The following is a 17,063-nucleotide window of genomic DNA, read 5'->3' as shown; positions in this document are numbered from 1 at the left end:
GGAGGTGAAAGGAGGCAATTAGGCAGCACCCCATTGCTGAGCAGGTAGTGGGGACTTTGGAAGTCACCTCCTGGGGACAAGTATTGGCTGGTCTGACCTCGTTTGAGGGCACCAGGAGGCTGACACACTGCAGGGAGTTGTGACATGCAAACTCAGCTGAGGATGCAGGTATTGGGGAGCACAGGAGATCCCCAGAGCCCACTCTGAAGTGGGGGTCCCAGGATTGCCCATGTCCCTGGGAAGGCAGAGCCTGCATGGCCAGTGGTGCCCTCTGGAAAGAGGGGCAGGGGCTGGAGGGGTTCATTAATGCCAGTATTATTTTCTTTCCAAACACAAAAGTTTTCAAACACCATCAGGCCTGAAGGTTTCCCATTGCCATGTTCAATTTGGTCTTCTTCATTGCCTGACAAACCCCTTTGGGAGTGTGGGCTGGGTGGTATTGGAGTCTGGCTAAGCCCCTAGCTAGCAGAGAGCCCTGCAGCAGCGAGTTCTGAAGATTAGGAAAGGAAATGGCAGCTGCTTTCCTCTCCTTGCAGTGTGCTTACAGCCCTTGGCAGGGAGATAGAGGCCAGCACGTGGGCAGCATCCATCACACCCTCCTGTCTCCCACACCGTCTCCTCTTGTGCCAGCTCCTGCTGAGCTGCTGCAGCCCAGCTGTGCCCCTGCCCTGCACTGCCCAGCTCTTGGGTGCCCTCCTCCTTCCGTCCTTATCCTGGCTGTCTGGGTACAACACAGCCAACCAGCTGAAGTATCTGCCTTCCCACACCACTGTTAAATATTTCCTTCCTTACCCTCCTCTTTCCCCCAAGGCTGACTTTGTTGTTCCTCATCTCTTCTGTGCACAACATGTTGTTTTCCAGCCAGCTGCCCTTAGAGAGACACGGGGCTACTCCTGAGTGCTCCTGGTTAATTTAGAAGCAAGCAATATGTGTAAGTCATTGTAATTACTTCTTGCAGCCAGCAAAGCTATTGATTTGTCATCTCCTCTACCTTTTAAGCCCTGTTGCAGGTTTGCAGCTCTTGCAAGGCTCAGCTTACTGAAAAGAAATGGTCTCATCTTGCTCTCGTCCTCCTCAGACGGGTAAGAAGCAGACATTGCTTCCTGCAGAGAGCCAGGGCAGGATGGAAATCAAATATTTATTTCTGCTCTTCATTTGTGTCTCCCATCCAGTTTCTAATCTCTCCATAATGCCTTTGTTTCCTGAAGAGCCTTATAGTGGAGGCATTTGCTGGAAGATTTTAAAAGGTTTGGGAAAATTCTACCAAGTTTTCCTGTGTACCCCCAGGTCTGCCTAACTGGCTGTGAAGCTCTGGGGGAGAGGAGCTCACCCTGCAGCAGCTCTGCCACTGGGATCCCCCCATTCTCCTGTTCCAGAAGTGACAGATCCACATCCTGGGGACATGCACATGGCTGGGATTAGAATCATGCCAGCATCATTTGGCAGAGATGAGGAGGGCAGCACTGAAGACCCTGATCAAGCATCTCCTGGTGTCCCCTTTGTTCCTGCTTTTCTGGAGAGGATTTACACACAGTTTCAACGTGGGCTGGGTTTCCGGGCTCCGGAGGAGATGGGTGTTTTGCCAATAGCCTACATCAGCGGCCAGGCTGTTTCCATCCTTGTTCATCCTCTCACGTTTCTCCTGCCTTGGCCAGCAGCCCCAAGAGCCCTCTCACAGTGCTTCTGCAGTTTTGATAGCAGGGTGTTCTGGACCATCTTCCCTTCCCCTTTAAACCTCTTTCTGAGTTTATGATCCCATCAGTGGTTTTTGACATTTGCTCTAGAAAATGTTGCGCTCCTTAATGATGCTGTGTTATTTGGCACACAAGCAGATGGCACCTGTTGAACCCTCTCCTCTTAGTGATGGGTGTGAGCCTCCAGCTCGGCAAGGCCCTTGAACCAGTGTTCCAGCTGAAGTACATGCTTTTTCTTCAAAACCAGCCCTCAGCTTTGTGAAGATGTGCTGAAGGTGAGAGTGCCAGCCTTTCTTTTATGGCATTAAACACCCTCCAGAAGGAGAAGTGGCGGAGAGGGGGCAGCTCTGACTCAGAGAGGAGATCCCACCAGCATGCCAGCAATGGGAAAACTCAGTCCTCTGGCTTTGTGCTCCATTTCCCCCAAATATTGGTGAAGCTGTGCCTTTCATAGGAGGAGCAGGACCCACTGAGAGGCAAAAGCACCATGCAGACCTGGTCATGAATTGTTCTACAACAGGAGCTCCAAGAGTCATGCCTGAACCATCCTGTGCCTAGCTAGGTCAGAAACTCATTACTGGTACTTAATTAGATTTACACTCAATATGAGTTCCTTGCTATCATGCTCTGACTTAGACACCAGCATTTCTCACTTGTTTCTGCTTCCCTCCATGGACAGTGTTTCCCTTAGCCCTCATGCCCCACCAGCAGCAGCCTGTACCCCATACTGCTCTGCAGTGGGGTAGAGCAGAGGTGGCCAGACTGTGACACCATCCCCCGCCCCTCTGGGGCAATGGTACCAAAGCCCAGTGCTGATATTCCTGTAATGCCAGCAGTGGGACCAGCCAGCTCCCTTCAGTGGTGCAACCCTAAGCACCCTGGGGAGGTCACCCCATCTTGGGCTGACCTGTCCCGTCCATCCCCCCAGCAACCTCGCACTCTGCAGGAGGCTGGAACAGAAAACATCACGTTTATTGTTCACGATCAGCTTTACAAAAGAAATGTCCCAACACGGGCACGCGTCAGGACCCTTTTCACAAACGTGCATTGGAGAAAGCGCGCGAGCGAGCGAGGCAGGGGGCGAGGGAGAGGGGGCAGCTCCTCAGGGTACACAGAGGTCACAGTGTTCCCACTTGGCACACGGGCTGCCCCCCATCCCCACCGTGTCATTCCCAGTGGGCTGAGCCACCCCAGCACTGGCACAGACCCTGGGCAGGGATGGGGGGTGGCAGGGCTGTCCCTTCTGCCAGCTTTGCCTCCCCCAGAGAAGGGGGCAGCTGTCACCCACAGTGGGACTTGGGGTAGGGGGAACACTGGAAGCTGAACACTGCTTTGAGCAACCATGAGAGCCCTGAAATAACCCTCCCACCCACAGACACACACACACACGCACACACATGTGCACATACACACACTCACATATTGAGATGTTGGTGACCACGCAATGTGGAAACAGCGGATTCTCAGGCACTCCACAGGGAAAACACCAGCCTGCTCTTTCACCCTCCCAGTTTCAAGGCCAGTGGCAGCCCTGTTCCTGGCAAGGAGAGGCTAAAGAAGGGGACTTGGGTGGAACCAAGGACAGTAGCCCAATCCAGTACCAAAAGACTGGGGAATGGATGGCAGGGCTCCTCTGACTGCCACCATCCTCCATCTCTCTTTTTCTTGCCTTTGCTCCCTTCAATGGCAGTGCTTTCCCCCTCGGCCAGCGCTGGGGGAGATGCTTTGCCCCTTTCCCCCCATTCCCTTGGTGGCTGACCCATTCCCCAGCTTGGAGGTGGTGGGGAGTGCTCTCTCCCCTCTGCCTTAAAAGCCTGGCTCCCCTCGGGGAGTCCTGCCCAAACAGGCAGCAGAGGCAGGGAAAGGGGTGCAGGGGGATAAGTGCTGTGCCACTGATTCTCTGCCATTCTCCTTCAGCTTCCCTGGGGCCACATTTGAAAAACCAGGGCAGCAGGAGAAGGATGGGGTTAGAGGTGAGATCCTGGAATGCAGGCTCATAAGACTGGACAGTGAGGTGGCTAGAAATAAATAAGGAAAGGGGGTGTGTTCAGGTGATGCCTGCACCCTGGCATCCCACTGAGGCTGGACTGCACTCAAAGTGGAATGAGTTCTCCTTCCCACTTCCTGTTAGGTGTGACAAGGTGACGACCCTCAGTGTACCAGGGACACCTGCAGGTACAGCGAGTTCCACCCAAAACAGAAGTGGGGCAAGATGAGACTCAGGAGCCAGCCTGCCAGGAATGAGGACAAGCCACAGCACCAGCACAGGGACAACAGGGAGGCTTCCAGGGGCCCCTCTCCCTCCTGGGACACCAGCACGGGGGCTCAAGCATTGCCCCAGCAAGGCTGACTGGTCTGGGAGGGGAGAAAGGGGCTCCCTGCTCCAAGGCTGCCAGCGGGCTCCTCGGCGCTGGGGACAGGGCTGGGGCCACTCATGCCTTCCTCCCTTCCTCGCAGGCGGCAAAGCCTGCCTTGCTGGCACCTCCAAAGACCTCCACCGCCTGGTCGTCCCACTGGATCACGTTTCCTTGGAGGTGGGAGGTGCAGTTAGCCAAGGCCAGGATCTCTGCTGGTGCCAGCATGTGGTCCCACACGCCAAACTGTGCCAGCTCTCCCACGAAGGCCTGTGTGGCGTCAAAGCGGCCCCCCAGGGTGTCCTGGGAAAGAGCAGGAGAGGCGATTGGACAGGGATGAAGAGAAGAGGGGGAACATGCATCCAGTGGGAAACAGCAAGGGAGAGAGAGAGAGGTTTGGGGAGAAGCAGAGCAAGGTGCTTGATGGCAAGGAGAGGAGGGGATGGATGCATGGAAGAGATTCAAGAAGACAAGGCAGGGAGGCCAAAGGGATAGGGAGAGGGAAGAGAAGACAATGAGGGCACATGGCCAGCCTGGAGGCTGGATGAACAGGCAGGAGAGCCAACTGCCCTGCTGAGCGCTCCTGCCCACGCTGCTCCCTCCCCTCACTCCATCTGGGGGCTCTTCCCCCAGCCAATTCCCACCAGAGTGATACTAACAGGCAGCTCTTGGTGTTGAACTGGTACCTACCTGCTCCTGACCCAGGATGATGACGCCCTGGGGCCGGATGGAATGCCAGGAGGCCAGGTTCTCACCGGCACCCCGCTGCTCCCCGTCCTGGTACGCTGACCACTTGCCGTCCCGGGTGGTCCATGCCACGCAGACGTGGTGCCAGGCCTTGTCCTTCAGACTCAGTGGCAGCTGGGCAACCTGTGAGAGAGGAGCGAGATCCTGGTGCTCGTAGGACTGCTGGGGAAGTCCCCTGGCAGGGCAAGCACTGCAGCCCTGTGGTGGTGGAGGCATCCCAAAATCTACAGACATTCAGATGTGCTGCTTCTCCCTCTCAGAACTAACCCAAATGAGCCATTCTCCCAATCCTCCTGCCTCCCACCACAAAACTAGGGTCCCTTTCTCCCAGCTCCCCCACAGCAGTGCCCTTAAGAATATCATTTCCTAGCAGGACTGAAGCAGGGAAGATGAGGGCAGGATTTCCTCTCCTGCCCCTCCTGCAACTGGGCTGACCTTGTCATTGATGAGCAGCTCCAGGGGGTTGGAGCCCCACTCCAACAGCACAATCTCGTTGGCTTGGCTCGGGACAGAGTAGGAGAAGGGAGTGCCAATGCCTGCCAGGGCCTTGGACTTCAGCCACATGCAGATGGTGAAGGCGTACAGCTCCGGCAGGCTCTTCTTCACGCGGGCATACATGTAGTTGTTCTGCACAGGGATGGTCACCTTGAAGGCATCAGGAGGGCTGTAGCCCAGTGGTCCTACGTATCAAGGGTGGGGAGGGGAGAGGAAGGTCAGCACCTCTAATTGGGATGAGGGCGACCTGTCCTGGGGCTCTCCTGGCGATGTACCTCAGGGTAGGAGCCCTGTGCCCCACCTCCATCCCTGCAGGGCAGGACTCACCGTGCTCCAGCTCCGTCACCCGGTTCTGGAGGGAGTTCAGCTCCTTCTCGATGTTGTGCTGCTGCTGGCTGCGGTCAGTGCTGGCCGCCTGGCGCTCCTTCTGCAGGGTCAGGATCTTGGAAAGGAGCTGCTCCTCCAGCTGCTCCATCTTGGTGTGGAGGGCATCACGGGCAAGGGCCGGGGCAGTGGGTGCTGAGCCATTGGTGCGGGCTGGCAGCTCCTGCTGCACTTGCGGCAGCCACGACAGCGGGAATGGCAGGGACAAAAGAGAAAATTCAGCACAGTGTCACCATAAGAGTTAAAATAAGGACATGCCCAGCCTGCAGCACTACAGGTAGTGCTGGGATGACAGTCCCATATCCGCACTGGGGTCTTCTCCAAGAGCCTCCAGCTGACTTTGTACCTCCCCTCTTAGAGCCCCCATTGAGCTCATTCCTGCAAAATGAAGCTTGGCTGCTCTTAATGACTTTCTGCTGCTTCAGAAAGGATGGGATGTTTGGGTCATCCCTTGGCTCTGCAGGCAGCCTCCCACGATGAGGAAATGATGCAGGCAGGACCTTGGAGCTCCTGGCCACTCCTGCTGCTCGTGAGGCTGCTTACCTATAGCCAGCACGTTAACATCACTTAGTGGGGCTGTAATCCCCTTAGCTGAGCTCAGCTGGCGTGCGGGGGTGTGTGCACGTGTGCCAGGTAGCTCTCCATAAGCCAACCTCTCCCGGTGCACCAGGATGGCAGGGACAAGTGGGACTGGTGCCAGGCTGTCGTGTCTCTGTCCCTCAAGGCATGAGCCGTCACCTGGGGACATCGAGCCTGTCTTGTCCTATCAGGGTTAACACTCAGACCAAAACTCTTCCCATGGCAAATCCAATACGGCAGATGGAGAAGATGCTTCCAGCTGCTACTGCACTCTGCAAAGACCCCAGATCCCACCTTACTGGGAGACCCCATCCTAGCTGGAAGAAAAGCAGTCCAGAAGGGAGAAAGTGACCCTTTACCACGCTCCTGGAGTTTCTCGGTAAATAGGAGCCCTCTTCTTTCCCCGTGCCCTTGGTGCATTAGTGTCTCTGCCATGGGCTCTGAAAGATGGCAACCACCTTCTCTGTGTTGCCAGATCTTCCCAGAGGTGCTGGAGCAGCCATGGAGACCCTTGCCTTGGCTCCTCTGGTACCAAGGGATCTGCATGCCCTCTTCAGCCCTGGACATTCACAGGGCTGCTGCTGGCAGGACGTGGGGGATACCATCCCTGTGGATCTGAACAGCCTCCCTCCTGCCTCAGAGCTGGCCTGGGGGAGGTCAGCACACTCACCTCTGGTTGTGGTTCCCTGTTTTTTCTTACTGCTTATATCCAGCTTCTCCAGGCTGGACAGGATCTGATAATCACACACACAAAGCTGAAGGAGAGGGATGCCTGCTCACCTCACCCCTAATCTTTGCTGTCCATCAGGAACAACAGAGGGGAGGGGAAGGCTGGAGGAAAGTCAGCTTTGGCTGGGCAGGATGCAGCCTTGGCGGATGGGAACAGCAGGGAGAGGAAAAGTGAGAAGATGGTGTTGGTGTGAGCACAAATGTACTCACTCTGGGCAACAAAATGCTCAGGCTACAAATAAAATGGAAGTTATGATACCCCAAGGTTGGCAAGAGCTGCCAGTAGGGTCTGCCAGGGCAAACCCACAAGTTCTGTGAGGAAAACCAACCTGGAAAAGCAGAACCCAGCACAAAAAGAGAGGTTGTGCAGGGGATATCTGCCAGCCCTGACCAAATGCCAGCTCTCACTGCCAGCCTGCTCCGGGCAGCACTAAGGATGCTCTTGCAGTGAGAACAAAACCTCTCTGGTAAGCGAAAAGTGCCCAGCAAAGAGCGTCCTGCCTTTGGTCTTTGCAAAATTGAACGATTAGCTGATGGGAAAGGAGCTTTAACTATTTTGCTAGGGTTTGCTGGTGGTTTTTTTTTTTGTGAGGTTTTTGGTGGGGTTGTTTTGGTGTTTTGGGTTTTTTGTTGGTTTTGTTTTTTTTTTTTTTTTGCGGGGTGGATTCTTTAAAGGGGTCTTGGGCACTGCATGACAGGCAGGGTAGAGATGGCAGGAAGGAAGGGAAGTGCAAAGTTTAATTCTCATCCTCGTGGCAGGAACAGTTCCCACCTGAGCTGTCAGCGTTTGTACCCAAGCTGAGCTGGCTGCACTGGCAGGAGGCAGCACAGGTGGGATGGGGCTGCCTTTGCCTCCATGGCCACATCCCGTGGGCTCCAGGAGCTTTTCTTGTCCTTTCAGGCTGCCTGGCTAGAGCGGGGGCTGGCACGCTCCTGTCTGCCGCACGCTTTGATTGCTCGAGCTGCGGGTTTGGAGCCTACGTCCCTGCTTTCATGCATGGCTCCATCTGTTAATGATGAAAAAAGAAAAAGCTGGGAGATTTTGTCACTCTCACTAGCCCCCGATAGCCTGCCCTACATTATTCAGTAGTGACTGATTACTTTTTTTTACCTCCTTCTTCCTCCTGCTTTTCTCCCTGCTGCTATTTTCTTCCCTCTGTAACTTTTCTCCCTTATGGCTTTTTCATTTCTCTGGCTTTGGAGCATCTCTTCCTGTTGCTCCTCTCCATGCTCACACACTGTGTCTTTCCCTTTTTGCTCACTTTCTTCCCCCCTCCTGAGTTTTTCCCCATCCAGCCCTCTCTCCAGCTCTTGCTGGTCCTTCCCAGTTGGCAGCCAGGGTAGCACAGCCAGAGCCACATGGCTGACTGAACCATTGCTGCCCCCATGCTCCTTCTGGAAAGGGATTATAGCCTGCACCCTCATCTGGCAGGGTTTCAGGGCCATCCCAGCAAACACCATCCATATCCCTGCAGACAGATGATGGCTGGACAGGAGCCTGGACTCCCCATTCTGCCCCGTGCAGCTGAGTTGTGCTGGGTGATCCCCCTGATGCCAGGCTGGGCTGCATCCCTGAGCCGTGATCCTCATCTCCGAGCTGCTGCTCGAGCATCTTTCTCACAAGGCAAATTATTTGCGAAATTATTAACGGTTGATGTGCAGCTGTTATTTACTGGTGACCTTTGGGGAGGGGAAGGGGGGGAAGCTCCTTCTCCCTGGCTGTTCGGCAGGCACCCGGCTTCCCATCTGCCGCCGCACCGGCAGCAGGGGAGTGGGCAGTGCCTGTGGGGGAGGCTCCTTCCACGCTTTTTGGCCACCAGAACCGGCAAAAAAGATTGAAAGATGCCAGGTAATATTAATCACGTTAAATGTCAGCGGCTGGCAGGGTGGGGAGGGGGAGGTGGGGGCAGGGGGCTGCAGCAGCCACGCCGGCGTGCGCTCTCTGGGGCCGCAGCCCTCCGTCAGCAAATGCACTTTGATTTACATAAGGAGATCAGAGCCTCATTTACTAATGCAGCGGCAAATCTGGGCGCTGCTGCTCCCCCTGGGCCCCCAGCACACCAGTGCCCACCTTGGCTGCTGGGACAGGGCAGGCAGGAGCACAGAGGGATGCCTGTTGGGTGGAACTCTGGCACATCCAGGGATCAGGATGCACACACACAGAGCAGACCCATTCTGCTCCTTGGACCCCTGAATCCTCAGCAGCTGCTACCTTGGGATACTCCCTGCTGCAGGACAGCACACCTGCTGCACCAGGGCTTTTGGACACTGCCACCTCTTTGGACCCAGCCAGGACCTTGGGCATCATTAAACTCCAAAAGGGACTGCATGGAGTAGAAGAAAAACAGGGATGCATCAGCCTTTCCCTCTTCCTCACAAGAGAAAGACTCACTGTTGATCCTGTCTCCCTAAAATCTCACTTGGAGGAGAGGGGCTGGGACTGTCACAATTTGGGTGCTTACATCCCTGCACTGCTGGAGACTGAAACAAGAGGGAAGCAGCTTGGTCACTAATATTCCCATTCCCTTACCCGAGGGTTTCCAGCCAGCAGCCAGGCCCCCAGCTGCAATGGCACAGCCAGGAACCTGCTGAGGAGCAAACAGGCTGTTGCAATTCCACCAGGTCCCCACGGAGCCCATCAGGCCGTCCCTTCTCCCCTGCAAGGGATGATGGGGAGAAGGGGGGCATCTGCATCTCAGCACAGCCCAGGCAGCCAAGGTGATTCTCTCCCTGATCCCTTTCTATTTGCAGCAATAAGTAAAAGCATGGAGAAGGAGCACCTGGGTCCCTCAGCTCTGTGTTCCAAGATGCACCAGGGTGCACAGACATGAGCACGTGCTGAGCCAAAGGAGGGGACCCTCAAAACCAGGATGAAAAAGCCTAACTAGGCTGCTGTGCATGAGGAAAGGACGATCAGTGCCGGGGTGGCGTTAGGAGGAGGTGAGGGAAGATGCTGTGCTGATGCTAGCCCAGCCCCACAGAAATGGCAGGGGACAAAGAGCGAGACTGTGGGAGCCCTCCCTGCATCCTGGGAAATCCTTCTGCCATGCCGACAAAATTAAGGAACAAATGCCTTAATAGGTTTTTCAGTGCATGAATAAATCTTGTTATGCCTTACAGACAGGGCTGAGAGTGCCCAGATTAGATCAGCAATCTTCCACCAGCCCCCTCCCTGCAGTCCCAGCTCTGAAGCATCCAGCAGTAATCCCTGCTGGCAAACCTGCCTGGAGACTCCCTGGGACGCAGCCTTCCCAGAGCGGCTCGTGGCATTTTGTGTCATCTCTCTTCTGAGACTGAGCCACCACACACTTGGCAGCACTTTCTCTCCTTCCCAATGGGTTTTGCAGTCTTCAGCACATGGGGGCCAGCCCGGGACTGTCCCCATCCAGGTCACCTTTTGGGACGGTCACTGCCATGATCCAGGACCGCTGTGGAGGCTGAGAGTGCCTCCCATGCCATGGGTACCCCAGGAAGGCTCCCAGGGCTGACAGCCAAGGCCATGCGGGACAGAAGATGCAGGTGCTCCACCAGGAAGTTTTAGCTGTCTGCTCCTGGGGTGGGAGGCAATTTGGAGAGGGACGCCACAGGCAACTGTCCCTGGATGGCTGAGGTGTGGCCACGAGGCTCAGCTGGCTGGGCTGCAGCCCTCACAGGGCTGTGGTGCCCACTGGTGACACTTTTCACCAGGGCAAAGACCAGCCCACCTGTAACACGCTGCTCCATTTCCTCACCTGGCAGGGCTCACTGAGCCTCAGGGTGCTGTGTCTCCCCTGCAGAGTGTACCTGGGACCATGGCAGCACAAACCTGAACAGTTTTGGTCCTGTGCCACTTGGCTTCCTTGTCACTGTGTGCCTGAGCCCCGTCCCAGCATCGCTTCAGGCTCCCTGGGCACATGTGACAGCCTGCTCCAACCCTGGTGAGCTTCACCCTCCTCCCCCTCCATCCAAACCTCCCACCACCCCAGAAACCCTGGGAGAGGGGCCAGGGCAGCTCGTGGGTGATGCTGCCCCACAAAGAAGAGGGAGAGCATGGCTCTGTGACCTGATGCTCCCCAAGATCCAAACTGATGTGCTGGGCACCATCCCACCTGCATCGTCTGGGATACGTGTGCAGAGACCTATTTTCCCAATTTATCATTGGGTGAGCATACCTGCTGTGTTATTCCACTGATGGAAAACCATTTGTGCAGGACTGCAGGGGTTTCTTGGGGGCTCCCTTTGGCTGCATTTGGCTCTGGGCAACATGTCAGACAGGCTGCACATCCCACTGTCCCTGCATGTGCCTGGCATGCCTCCGTGTTTCTTCTTGTGCCTGCGTGTGCATTACCCTGGCAGTTCACAGGTGCTTCCCCTCTGGTCTTCCAGCTCTTTTCCTTCTTGTGTTTGTTTGTTTATTTGTCTTTCTCTGTCTTTTTATTCCTGTTCATATCTCCATTGCTTACAATAACCCTCTCTCCCAGTCTCATTTCTCAGCCAGTGACCTTGGTGGCTCTTTCCTATTCCCATTTCCATTGCCTGTTGCTGTGCCCTCATGTCTGTAGTGAGGGGGGCAGAGGGGCAAGGAGAAAGTGGTTGTCTGAGGAGAGGGACCCCAAAGGGTGCTGCATGATTCCCCTCCTAGCTCCACACTCCAAGGAAGAGTGGAGAGGGCAACAGGAAACTGAGCAGGAAGATGAGAAGGTTGAGGACTTGCAGATGGCTCTGATGCCTGACAGACCTCAGGGTAGGAGCAATTCCCACAGGGAAAACAGACAACTCTCCTCTTGCAGCTCTCACGTGCCACAGCCATATCCTGCAAAGTCTGCCAAGTTCCGTGGGACTGCTGAGTCCAAATCAGCCCAAATAAATCAACACTCACATGCACTCCGTGATGTGCCCCATGCCAGGCATCGTGGCAGAGCCTCTGGTGCCGCTGGATTGTGGCTGGGCTAGGGCTGAGCCTGCCGGGCACACACTGCACAGCTGCTACAGAGTGGGGACCAGGGCTCTGATCCCAAGTGCCAACAGCCCAGTGCCACAGGAATGGGCACCGTGAAGGGCTCCAGCTGTGCCCTTCTCTCTCCAGCTCCTAAGGACCGTGTGGGAAAGGGTGCCAGGCTCACGGTGGGGGGCACTGCACTTTACTTTGTGAGACGTCCCATTCATAACCATGATGCCATCAGATGGGATTTACCTTTTTGCTAAAGGGCAGGGTCTGGCTGCCAGAGCTGCCAACCTGCTCTGGAGGAGTCCTTAACAGGTGCCATGGGGCAAGCAAGGTGTCCTACCTGGGTGCAGACTGCGGGGTAACTGGGGCAGCCCTGGCGCTTTGGGACTACCCTGCGTGGAAAGGAGAGAGGAGGGCTCAAGGTGAGTGCCTTGCCCCTGGGCAGAGATCTCAGGAAAGAGGGAGGCAGGGACAACCTTCCTGAAGTCTCATGAGGGGAACGAGCTAGTTCGGGGCGCATGTGGCCGCAGGCCTGGGGAACGGCACGTGTGGGAACATCCCCCCAGCCCCCCAGGAGCAGCATCCCCTGGGAGCATCCCGCCCAGTCCCCAGGAGCATCCCTCGCACCTCTATCCGGTCGATTCGGTCCTGGAGGGTGCGGACAGCCTCCTCCAGCTCCCGCACGGCGGGCGGCTCGTCGGGAGGGTGGCCCATGGTGCCGGGGCGCGGGGCGGCGCGGAGCCCGGCGGCGGCGGGGGGCGCGGGGCCGGGGGGGCTTCGCAGGCCGCCCTCGCAGCGGCTGAGCTTGCCGGTGAGCTCCCGGATGGTCTCCTGGTCCATGCGGATCCGCTCCTTCTGCTCCAGCGCCGTGCGGCGCAGCTGGGCCGCCGCGCTCCGCAGCGCCAGCAGCTCCTCGGGGCCGGCGGCGCTGCCGGCGGCGGTGCCGGTGCCGGCGGCCGGGCACTCGGTGCTCAGCGGGGTGCAGACGAAGCGGCTGAAGAGCGGCGGCCCCCCCGGCAGGCGCGGCCCGGCGCTGGCCAGCGCCTCGGCGGGGCCGTGCAGCGCTCCCAGCCCCTTGTCGGCGGCGGGCAGCAGGGCGGCGGCGGCCGAGTCATTGTCGGCGGCGGCGGCGGGCGCGGCGGTGCCGGCCGGGTGGACGCTGGCGATGATGCAGATGATGGCCCCGAGGAAAGCCAGCATGCCCGCCGCCAGCAGCACCGCCAGAAACTTCAGGGTGGCAGCGGCGTGGGGGGCCCGAGCCCGCGGACGGCGAGAAAACAAAGCGGGCGGGGATGGAGAGGGGGACGGACGGCCGGAGGGATGCACGGGCAGCCCGGAGGGAGCTGGCGGGGAAGGACGGTACCGGCAGCAGCACCGGCGCCGGGGCCCCGCCGCGCCGCGCCGCGCTTATATGTGCCGGGCGGCGCCGCCCGCACCGCACCGCGCCGCCCCCGCCGCCGCCCCCGGCCCGGCCCCGGCCGTGCCCCCGGCCGTGCCCCTCTCAGTGACCCCCCCTTCCCGCTGAGCACCCTCTCCGGGCTGCACGGGCGGCGGTCCGAGCGGCTGAGCGAACGGGAAGGGCAGGGAGGGCGCCCCGGGGGCACTCTGGGACGGGGCCAGCCCTGCCTCGGGCTCGCTGGAGTCAGCCCGGCGGGAGCCTCAGGCGAGAGGATGCTGCTCCGGCATAGCCCAAGGGATGACTTTTGCCCTGCGAGATGCCTAGGCTGGCAGTGAAGAGCCGCTTGATACCCCGAGTGTGAGAGCCTCGTAATCACGAATTCCCTATGATGGTCTTTCGGGTCTTTTCCTCCTTTCCCCTAAAAATTAAGCTACAAACTTCCTAGCTGTCTTGCTCTCCCACCTCAGACAGGACTGTTGCAGAGAGCTGCCGTGGGCTGCCTCACCCTCTGCCCCACAGACGCCTGCTATCGATTTGGGAAACAAAGACACACGTTTAATCTTCCCCCACCATCACTCTAGTCTGCGCTGTTCATGAACGAGCTGCTCCAGACTGCCACTTTCTCCTTGCTCCAACAGAGGCTGTGCCGTGCCCTCTCCTGTTCCCAGGCACACTGGGGCCTTGGCGACGCAGCCCTGCCCAGAAAAGAGGAGCAGAAGAGGGAAAACAAACAAAATCAATTTCAAGGTCTACTCAGTAATGGCAGGAAATCCCTCCTAGCAGGCAGCGAAGCAGGAGCATGTGTGTTTTCAACAGCTCCAGTGCTGGGTATGAAACAATGATAAAGATTACCTCTTCTTTCCCCCCAGGCATATTTGAGGGGATAGCAAGGGAGCCAGAGCTACAAAAGACTCCTCAAATTTGGCTGTTGACAGCATACAGTCACCCTCTCTCCCTACAGAGAGCATTGTACCCCAGCCCCCCAAAACCATCACCCTGGAGCCAACAAGAGACCTGCCTGACTTGTGGTGCTGCAAGGCTGTGGGGAGGAGGAGAGGAAGACAGATGGGGAGGTTCAAGGAAGAGTAGAGATGAAGGGAATGCTGAGGAGGAAAAGTGGAGCTGGACATGGAGCAGTCTGGACAGGGGGATGTGAAGGAAGCCCAAGCAAGAGAGTCTGGCCCTGGTGGTGAGGCCGGTGAGTGCTGTGGGACGGTGAGTGCTCGGTGTGATGGGACAAGTGGGCACTGGTGCAGGATGTAAAGGAAACAGAAGCCTGCACCCCATGACATGAGGGGAGGCCCCCCAGCCTCCAACCTGCCCCTTGCTAACAGTGGCAGAGCTTTGCACCCTGCTGTGTCACCGCGTGCCTGCTGCACTCCCACCCTGGCAGCACCCAGGCGGGAGTGGGACTGAAAGGAACCCATCTGAGAGCTGCACCAGGCCATCGTACCCACAGTGCAGGGGCAGTGTGAGAGCTGCACCAGGCCAGCCCACCCACAGTGTACAGATCAGAGTGGGAGGGGTATCCTTTATCTGCCACCCTGCGGGGAAAAGTGCCATAGGCTTCTACATAGCTTCTTGCCAGGGGAAGTGATACTTTGCACTGTGCAGATTTTATTAGCAAAGGTTGCAGGAGCATGGTGGCAAGGTTTGTACCTTTGGCTGATGCTGCTCTGGCAGTGAGGGGAAGGGTGAGCCCTTCTGCACCAGCCTGGCCCCACTCACACAGGCTGGCATGGGGAAGAGCTGGGTATCGCAGCAGGGCAGGGCTCAGCTCTCCCACGGTCCAGACCTGTCCCTCAGCAGGCACCACAACTTCTTCCCAGAGACAAAGAGGTGACAAAAATAGATTTTCACAGGGAGTGATGACTCAGACCCGTGAGTGGCCAGAGCAGCCTCCCTGTCCCATGAATAACAATTCAGAGATGCTCGGTGGGCAGCCGGCCCTTGCAAGGACGGTGCGTGACAGGGTGGGGAAGGCAATGTGGGGCTTTTTTGGTTCCTGGTTTGAGCAGGATTGGTGACAGAAGCTGGATTTAACAGGAGCTCATGGATTCAGCCCAGAGGGACTGGGAGAGAGCAATTAAGGGATTTTCTTCCATTTAATTAACACCAAAATGGTGTCTGGGACTAGCAGCTGTCCCCAAGGGGCAGCTGCAGACAGGGTCAAGGCAGGACAAGGGGTCACCCTGCTGTGCCCCCTGGGTGAGAGGGACGTTTGGAATGGACTGCCGGCTTAAGGGGAAGGACATCTGCTGTTCCAAGGCTGCCCTGCACCCAACCCTCCCCACAGGAACCAGGCAGCTCCATCCAGGCCAGCATGAAACCCTGGCCCATTCATGATGCTGAGGCCAGCAGGGTGGTGGGGTGAGGGAAGGGAGGAAACCTTTTCTCCGGGGAGTGTAAGCTGATGCCTCTGAGCTGGGGGATTCCCTCCTCCCAGGTCATCACCCAGTACAGGAACATCCCCAGGGCCACCCTAAGGAGATCAAAGGGCTCCTCTGCACTCACTCCATGGACTCAGCTCCACCATCTCCTTAGATCAGGAGCCTTCAAACGCTGGGGATCGGCAGGTTCCCAGATTGACACAGCATGGAAATCCTGCCTTCTTTATTTCCAGGTTTCTCAGCCCTGCAGATGTGACTTGCATCACCTTGCCCCGGTTACTGGGTCTGCCTGCACGAGGGCACTGCTGCAGGACCTCATTGGATTTGTGCAGCCTGGCTGGGGTCTGTCTCTCCAGCCTTCCTCCTGGTCCAGAAAGCATTGGGTGACAGTTGGCTTCATTTGGCGCCCTCAAATCCAGCCAAAAGCCCACCGGGTTCTGGGCAGAGCCAGGGGGCAGGGGAGGAGGGAGTGCTGGCTTTGTGAGTGTTTTCTGCAGAAGAGGCAAGGTGAGCCTGGTGCCATGACATGGATGACACCTGCACTGTGCTTGGCTTGGGTGGGCAGCATTCCCTGCTGCCAGCCATGCCACCACTGGAGCAGGCCCTGCTGGGGCTTCCCAAAGCTCACACACTGCAGAAGTACCTCAAGGCAGCAACTCTGTCCAAGGAACGCCCAGCTCAGCCCAATCTCGCCCCGGGGTGAGACTGCAGCTCACGCTCCTCAAGGGCAGCCCTGAGGGTGTTTTGGTTGGAGCTGTGCCCAGACACTGCCCTTTCTCAGCATCCAGAAGTGCTGCCTTCCTGCAGGACCTCTCTGTCCAAAAGCAACTGGCTTGCCCCACCACATCTCCCACCACCAGCACTTCCCACTGAATTCAGCTGAGCCTTTTTATGCAGCTGCTCCAGGCTGGAGAGTGATGGAGTGAATCTGGGGCTTCAATTACACACCGGGAGAAGATTTTTTCACCATATTTCTTAGATCAGCTTGCGAGAAAGTGCACTTAAGCACGTGTTCTGGAGTTGGGAAAAGCCTAAAGCATTTTTCAGCCACCAAGTGCTAGGCTGTACCCTGATCTAAATTCATTATTAAAAGAAAAGGATATGGGAGATCCATGGGAGACTCCAAAGCACTTGGGAGAGAGAGCTACAGCTTGGCCTTCCCAAATGTTCCCTCTTCCCTTAACATTCCAGAATACTCCTTTGTTTGTTTTCAGAGCTTCTCTGTGTCCAGACAGGTCCAAAGCCCACAGCAGGGCTGATCCATGGTGCCCAAGCAGGGTGCAGGTGCTTGTGCTTGACTGCAGAGCTGATCTGTGCTGGCTCAGGGGAGCCATTTCCAAAGCCCTCCTCCCAGCTCCACAAGGC

At 57.3% G+C, this 17,063-nt stretch overlaps 1 protein-coding gene across 1 annotated transcript; it reads right to left on the bottom strand.

Annotated features, from left to right (window-relative positions):
* Nucleotides 1-2,645: 2,645 nt before the first annotated feature.
* NPTXR (neuronal pentraxin receptor) lies at nt 2,646-13,317 on the bottom strand. Its single transcript, XM_064702381.1, has 5 exons — nt 12,537-13,317; nt 5,618-5,840; nt 5,231-5,475; nt 4,739-4,918; nt 2,646-4,351 (listed from the first exon to the last, which is right to left on the bottom strand). The coding sequence occupies exons 1-5, from the start codon at nt 13,107-13,109 to the stop codon at nt 4,127-4,129; spliced, it is 1,446 nt and encodes a 481-aa protein (XP_064558451.1). The 5' UTR covers nt 13,110-13,317; the 3' UTR covers nt 2,646-4,126.
* Nucleotides 13,318-17,063: the final 3,746 nt, after the last annotated feature.

Source organism: Zonotrichia leucophrys, chromosome 1A (genome assembly GCF_028769735.1).
Source record: "Zonotrichia leucophrys gambelii isolate GWCS_2022_RI chromosome 1A, RI_Zleu_2.0, whole genome shotgun sequence".
NCBI classification, from domain to species: domain Eukaryota; kingdom Metazoa; phylum Chordata; class Aves; order Passeriformes; family Passerellidae; genus Zonotrichia; species Zonotrichia leucophrys.
This window is presented reverse-complemented; position numbering and strand designations above follow the sequence as displayed.

Excerpts from the sequence above, each read along its gene's own strand:
- NPTXR (XM_064702381.1), bottom strand. The coding sequence starts at position 13,109 with ATGCTGGCTTTCCTCGGGGCCATCATCTGCATCATCGCCAGCGTCCAC. Across the intron at positions 5,476-5,617 it reads GGTGACGGAGCTGGAGCACG|GACCACTGGGCTACAGCCCT; the intron begins GTGAGTCCTGCC and ends CTTGATACGTAG. Across the intron at positions 4,919-5,230 it reads AGCTGCTCATCAATGACAAG|GTTGCCCAGCTGCCACTGAG; the intron begins GTCAGCCCAGTT and ends CCTCTCTCACAG.